General features: G+C 44.5%; 1 protein-coding gene across 1 annotated transcript in view; it reads right to left on the bottom strand.

The window, feature by feature from the left end:
- LOC132780493 (glutamate receptor ionotropic, kainate 5) overlaps nt 1-7806 on the bottom strand; it is a 96733-nt gene that overhangs the window by 7898 nt on the left and 81029 nt on the right. Inside the window, 2 exon segments of the mRNA XM_067461187.1 lie at nt 3840-3968; nt 5894-6119. Of these exon segments, the coding sequence (XP_067317288.1) occupies nt 3840-3968; nt 5894-6119 (355 nt within the window).

Raw genomic sequence — 7806 nt, 5'->3', positions numbered from 1 at the left:
GTTCTAGAGGCATTTCTCCTGACGTTTCGCCTGCATCTATGGCAAGCATCCTCAGAGGTTGAGAAGGTCTGTTGGAATTAGGACAATGGGTTTATATATCTGTGGAATGGCTGGGGTGGGGCAAGGAGCTCTTCCCTGCTGCAGTCAGGTGTGAATGTTAGCTGATCACCTTCATTAGCATTTGAAGGCCTGCCTGAGCCTGGGAAAATCTCTTGCTAGGAGGTGTTAATCTGTGCCTGGTTTTTTCCTCTCTGTTGTTTAGCTGTTATAATTTTAGAGTTTTTTAATACTGGTAGCCAGATTGCGTTCACTTTCATGGTCTCTTCCTTTCTGTTGAAATTGTCCACATACTTGTGGATGTCAATGGCTTCTCTGTGTAGTCTGACATGGTGGTTGTTGGTGTGGTCCAGCATTTCTGTGTTCTCAAATAATAATCTGCTGTGTCCAGGCTGGTTCCTCAGGTGCTCTGCTCTGGCTGATTTCTCTGGTTGGAGTAGTCTGCAGTGCCTTTCATGTTCCTTGATGCGTGTCTGGGCAATGCTGCGTTTGGTGGTCCCTCTGGAGACTTCTTGTCCACAGCTGCATGGGATACAATGGTAGACTCCTGTAGAGGTGAGAGGATCCCTCTTGTCCTTTGCTGAACGGAGCATTGGTTGGATTTCCTTGGTGGGTCTGGAGATAGTTTGTATGTTGTGTTTCCTCCTCAGCTTCCCTCTGCGGTCAGTGGTTCCCTTGATGTCTGGCAGGAACACTTTCCCTCTGGGTGGATCTTCATCTTGACTCTTGTGGCTTGTTCTTGGTCTTGCAGCTCTTCTGATGTCTGAGGTGGAGTCTCCATTGGCCTGGAGAGCCCAGTTGAGGGGGTTCAGTTCCTCTTGGAGGAGAAGGTGGGCTTTGCAGATTCTTTTTGCACGGTCTGCCAAGGCTTTAATGGTGCTTCTTTTTTGACTTGGGTGATGGTTGGAGTTTTGATGTAGATATCTCTCTGTGTGTGTGGGTTTTCTGTAGACGGTGTGACCCAATTGTTGATCTGGTTTGCGGATGACGAGGACATCTAGAAAAGACAGTCTTCCTTCCTTTTCTTTTTCCATGGTGAAGTGGATGTTTGGGTGGATGCTGTTAAGATGGTCCAGGAACCTGTTGAGTTCTTCTTCTCCATGGCTCCAAATGGTGAAGGTGTCATCCACATATCTGAACCATATCGTGGGCTTTTTGGTTGCTGTTTCAAGAGCTTGTTCTTCAAAGTGTTCCATGTAGAAGTTAGCTATGACCGGGCTGAGAGGGCTCCCCATAGCTACTCCATCTTTCTGTTCGTAGAATTCATTGTCCCACTGAAAGTAACTGGTGGTGAGGCAATGGTGAAACAGAGCCATGATGTCTTCTGGGAACCTCTGGTTGATGAGTGCCATGGTGTCTGCTACCGGGACCATGGTAAATAGAGATACCACATCGAAGCTGATCAGTTTGTCGTTTGTATTTAGCTTGAGATTGCTGATTTTTTCAATGAAGTGGGCTGAGTCCTTGATGTAGTGTGTTGTGAGCCCAATATGGCTTTGTACCTGTGCAGCAAGAAATTTTGCTAGGTCGTATGTGGGGGATCCAATGGCACTCATGATGGGTCTGAGTGGGGTGGAGTCCTTATGGATTTTTGGGAGTCCATAAAGCCTGGGTGGATGGGCTTCCGATTTACATAGCTGTTGTCGTATGTCAAAGTTTATTGAGGAGTTCTTAATCAGGGTGTTGGTTTTCTTGGTTATTTTGGAACAGATTTTCCCAGGCTCAGGCAGACCTTCAAATGCTAATGAAGGTGATCAGCGAAACATTCACACCTAACTGCAGCAGGGAAGAGCTCCTTGCCCCACCCCAGCCATTCCACAGATATATAAACCCATTGTCCTAATTCCAACAGACCTCTACCTCTGAGGATGCTTGCCATAGATGCAGGCGAAACGTCAGGAGAAATGCCTCTAGAACATGGCTCTATAGCCCGAAAAAACCCACGAGAACCTAGTGATTCCAGCCTTTGAATGCAATATTCCTGCTTCTTGGCAGGGGGTTGGACTGGATGGCCCATGAGGTCTCTTCCAACTCTATGATTCTATGATTCTATGATTCTATGAAAGCCTTCGACAATACATTGTAATAAATACTTTGCCATGTTGTTGTGTACATTTCCCTGCCTGCATCTCCCTCTGCGGCCACCAGGGGGCCACCCCTCAAAGCATGAAGCCAAGCCATGGCCACCAAGTCAACCAAGTTGAAGCCTCAAGTTGAACCTGTCCTATGTGTTCCCAGATTGGGGTCCAGGCCCGTAGCGAGGGGGGGGGGTTAGGGGTTCAACCCCCCCCCCGAAATGTTTCAGATTTTTTAAAAAAACCTGGTTTACTCATGAATTTTAACTGGTTAACCCAATCCCCCTGCTGCTAAGTCTATTAGATGCAAAAAATCAAGAGTCCCTCCAGAACTGCAAGCACGATCTCAATCAAATATTGGTAATTTATTCACACTGTCCTTACTTGCAGCAATAGCCGATGTCGTTGTTCTGGTACAGCTGTACCAGGAGCTCCAACTTTATTTGCTTTGTATTAAATGTTTGCTTGCAGTCCTAAGTTTCAGGGACTCTGCAGATAGGTGGCTTCTTTGGTTGCAGTCATAGGGCAAGTCACCTGTCCATCATTGTTAAGTTTTGGTCCCGCCCCTTACTCAGGGCCATTGGGAAGGGAAGGGAGCCATTTTTAGTTAGTCTCAGCAAGGAAAGCTTATGTATAGAATGTGGGCAAGCTTCCCCTGCACAAAAGCTTCAACCCTTAAGACCTTCCGGGGGAGAAAGGTCTTAATTGAAAATTAAACATAGGAAATGGTACAAGGATTATGAGAACGGATTCTGATTTGTTATTGAGGCGTTATGATATGATAATGATTGTTTGATTTTGTCTGCTGTATATGATGTGTTTTAATCGCTTAGGATATTGTTGTGATAACCTGTATTGTGTAAACCGCATTGAGTCGCCTAATTATGCTGAAAAATGCGGTATAGAAATAAAGCAAATAAATAAATAAATAAATAAATAAGAGTCTCCAAAGAATTTCCAGGAAAACAGCCCTAAAGACCAAAGAACTCCAGCTGGAGAACATCTACTGCCTGGCTGGTAGGTCCACTTGGCGTTCGAGATGCAGTTCGACCCGGTGGTGGAGCCCACATCAGTAAGGGTTAGATTACAGTCAGCCTGGGAGAAGTTAAAAAGGGGATTTTCCCTTAAAGAAGAAGTTATTGAAGACTGTTGCCTGTCCTTCGTGGGCAAGATTAGGAATCCACCAGTTGCCTAAAAGCTTGGAATCATTTGCTTCACTTTACTGAAGACAAGAGAAGTTTCTGTTTGATTGTTCATTGATAAAGGACTTTGTTGTACTTCTCAAGCCATCTAAAGACTGTTTGTGGTGGAAACCTCTGAGAACTTCTCTTTAGGCCCCCTGGCTTCCCGCTGGGCAAAGGTTGCACGTCCTGTTCTAAAGACCATTATTTACAGGCCCAGCGCGCGACAGAACAGTAGTGAAGCAACCAAGTTTGGGGGGGGGGGGTGTTGAATGCTCTCATTAAGGAGGCCAGACTTGGTGGAGGTGGTTGACAAGAGCGGAGCTGCAGGCTATTGAAGGTTGCTCTGCACCCTGCTCTGCTCTTTGCTTCAGCGTGAGGTAGGAGGCAGGTTTCAACCCCCCCCTGTGAAATTTTCAACCCCCCCCCCCAAATTTCAACCCTTCCCAAAAAAATTTTCTGGCTACGGCCCTGTTGGGGTCCCCCATCCACCCAGCCACCCAGTCTCCTTCTGCTGACCGCTGACCTTTGGCCCGGTGGTCCTCCTCCTTGGGGCACTTGCTGCCCTCCCACCACTTCCGCTTGAGGATCTCCAGCCGGTTGTTCTCCTGCAGCTGGAGGATGGCCAGCGTGATCTCGTCGCGGAACGGAGAGCCTGGCGCAGATAGAGGGCAAAGGCATGAGACTCAGGCCCAGTCCCATCGCTTCCTGGGCGTTTGCTCCGTGCGTCCACATCAGCCCCAAAAAGGGCCGCCGGACAGACAGGAGACATCTGCATGCAGCTCGGTTGCAAGGGTTAATTGGATGGACCCTCACTCATTTAGGACCAAGTCTATGGGTTTAGCATGAATGGACCCAGAAAGGTCAAAGAAATCCACAGAAGTACATTGTGGGGTATACATTAACACAAACACAAACCATAAACATAATAATAGGAAGCCACAGCAGTGACCCGCAGAAGCACAATGGGGGGGGAGTGTAAATAATAAGAATAACAACAACAACAACAACAACAGCAACAAGCCCCAGTCATGACCTGCAGTGGCACAATGTGGGGTACAAATAACAACAAGAATAATAGCAACAACAACAAGCCCCAGTCATGACTTGGAGCAGCACAGTATGGGGTACAAATAACAACAACAACAACAACAACAACAACAACAACCACAACCACAACAACAGGAAGCGCCAGTTGTTGTGGGGTATGAATAGTAAGAATAATAAGAATAACAACAACAACAAGCCCCAGTCGTGACCTGCATCAGCACAATGTGAGGTACAAATAACAACAACAGGAAGCCCCAGTCATGACCTATAGCGGCACAATGTGGGATATGAATAATAAGAACAACAACAACAACAACAGGAAGCCCCAGTCATGACCTGCAACAGCACAATGTGGAGTATGAATAATAATAACAACAACAACAGGAAGCCCTAGTCATGACCTGCAGTGGCACAATGTGGGGTACAAACAACAACAACAACAACAGGAAGCCCCAGTCATGACCTGCAACGGCACAATGTGGGGTATGAATAATAAGAATAACAACAACAACAACAAGCCCCAGTCATGACCTGCATCAGCACAATGTGGGGTACAAATAACAACAACAACAACAACAACAAGCCCATGTCATGATCTGCAGCGGCACAATGTGGGGTATGAATAATAAGAATAACAACAACAACAACAACAACAAGCCCTAGTCATGACCTGCAGTGGCACAATGTGGGGTACAAATAACAACAACAACAACAGCAGGAAGCCCCAGTCATGACGTGCAACGGCACAATGTGGGGTATGAATAACAACAACAACAACAACAACAACAGGAAGCCCCAGTCATGACCTGCAACGGCACAATGTGGGGTACACATAACAACAACAACAACAACAACAGCAACAAGAAGCCCCAGTCATGATCTGCAGCGGCACAATGTGGGGTATGAATAATAAGAATAATAATAATAACAACAACAACAACAACAACAACAAGCCCTAGTCATGACCTGCAGTGGCACAAGGTGGGGTACAAATAACAACAACAACAGGAAGTCCCAGTCATGACTTGCAATGGCACAATGTGGGTTATGAATAGTAAGAATAATAAGAATGACAACAACAACAACAAGCCCCAGTCATGACCTGCAGTGGCACAATGTGGGGTACAAATAACAACAACAACAACAACAACAACAACAACAACAGGAAGCCTTAATCATGACCTGTAGCGGCACAATATGGGGTATGCATAACAACAACAACAACAACAACAACAACAAGCCCCAATCATGACCTGCAGTGGCACAATGTGGGATATGAATAACAACAACAACAACAACAACAACAGGAAGCCCTAGTCATGACCTGCAGTGGCATAATGTGGGGTACAAATAACAACAACAAGAAGCTCCAGTCATGACCTGCAATGTCACAATGTGATCCCCAAGGACAAAACCTGCAGCTGGGGCGACCTCCCACCAAGGCAGGATCAGGCGAGATGGCCTCAGTGGCCCCAGGCCTGAGAAGAAGTGCCCGCCCACCCCTTGACCTCGCCCTCTTGGGCCACTGACCAAGGGGCATGCCGATGCCGTAGCCCTTGGTGTCCAGCAGGCCCCCGATCTGGGTGAGGTTGCAGTTGAGGCGCCGGTGGTACTCGTTCATGGTGCTCTCCAGCAGGAAGGCGTACTTGGAGTTGAGGACGCGGGCGATGCCCTCCTCCGTGCTCTTGACAAAGACGCTCGGCTGCTTGGAGTGCATGTAGTTCCACATCCGCTGGTACGTCTGGTACCGGGAGTTCTGCCCGGAAACAGAGAGAGGGAGGGAAGCCGGTCAGAGGACATTTTCACACTATGGAACACCATTTCTGGTCCTGAGTCATAAATGCAGGACAGACCAGATGGACCTTGGGGTCCCACCCAACTCTAGGGTTCTATATGCAGCAGGTGTGTCTCAATCAAGAAGTGAATTATTATTATTATTATTTCTTCATGCAATGGTCACATCCATTGTTTTGTGCCTCAATCAAAAAGAGATTATTATTATTTCCTCATGTAATGGTCGCATCCATTGCTTTGCATCTCTTGAAGAGAATTATTATTATTTCTTCATGCAATGGTCGCATCCATTGTTTTGTGCCTCAATCAAAAAGAGATTATATAATTTCCTCATGTAATGGTCGCATCCATTGCTTTGTATCTCTTGAAGAGAATTATTATTATTTCTTCATGCAATGGGCATATCCTTTGCTTTGTGCTTCAAACAAAAAGAGATTATATTATTTCCTCATGCAATGGTCGCATCCATTGCTTTGCATCTCCTGAAGGGAATTATTATTATTTCTTCATGCAATGGTCACATCCATTGTTTTGTGCCTCAATCAAAAAGAGATTATTATTATTTCCTCATGTAATAGTCGCATCCATTGTTTTGTATCTCTTGAAGAGAATAATTATTATTTCTTCATGCAATGGTCGCATCCATTGTTTTGTGCCTCAATCAAAAAGAGATTATATTATTTCCTCATGTAATGGTCGCATCCATTGCTTTGTATCTCTTGAAGAGAATTATTATTATTTCTTCATGCAATGGGCATATCCTTTGCTTTGTGCTTCAAACAAAAAGAGATTATATTATTTCCTCATGCAATGGTCGCATCCATTGCTTTGCATCTCCTGAAGGGAATTATTATTATTTCTTCATGCAATGGGCACATCTATTGTTTTGTGCCTCAATCAAAAAGAGATTATATTATTTCCTCATGTAATAGTCGCATCCATTGCTTTGTATCTCTTGAAGAGAATTATTATTATTTCTTCATGCAATGGTCGCATCCATTGTTTTGTGCCTCAATCAAAAGGAGATTATATTATTTCCTCATGTAATGGTCGCATCCATTGCTTTGTATCTCTTGAAGAGAATTATTATTATTTCTTCATGCAATGGACACATCCATTGTTTTGTGCCTCAATCAAAAAGAGATTATTATTATTTCCTCATGTAATGGTCGCATCCATTGCTTTGCATCTCCTGAAGGGAATTATTATTATTTCTTCATGCAATGGTCACATCCATTGTTTTGTGCCTCAATCAAAAAGAGATTATTATTATTTCCTCATGTAATAGTCGCATCCATTGTTTTGTATCTCTTGAAGAGAATAATTATTATTTCTTCATGCAATGGTCGCATCCATTGTTTTGTGCCTCAATCAAAAAGAGATTATATTATTTCCTCATGTAATGGTCGCATCCATTGCTTTGTATCTCTTGAAGAGAATTATTATTATTTCTTCATGCAATGGGCATATCCTTTGCTTTGTGCTTCAAACAAAAAGAGATTATATTATTTCCTCATGCAATGGTCGCATCCATTGCTTTGCATCTCCTGAAGGGAATTATTATTATTTCTTCATGCAATGGGCACATCTATTGTTTTGTGCCTCAATCAAAAAGAGATTATATTATTTCCTCATGTAATAGTCGCATC

This window comes from Anolis sagrei, chromosome X (assembly GCF_037176765.1).
Source record: "Anolis sagrei isolate rAnoSag1 chromosome X, rAnoSag1.mat, whole genome shotgun sequence".
Taxonomy (NCBI): Eukaryota; Metazoa; Chordata; class Lepidosauria; order Squamata; family Dactyloidae; genus Anolis; species Anolis sagrei.
Note: the sequence above shows the minus strand (reverse complement) of the source record. Positions and strands in the feature narration are given on the sequence as shown.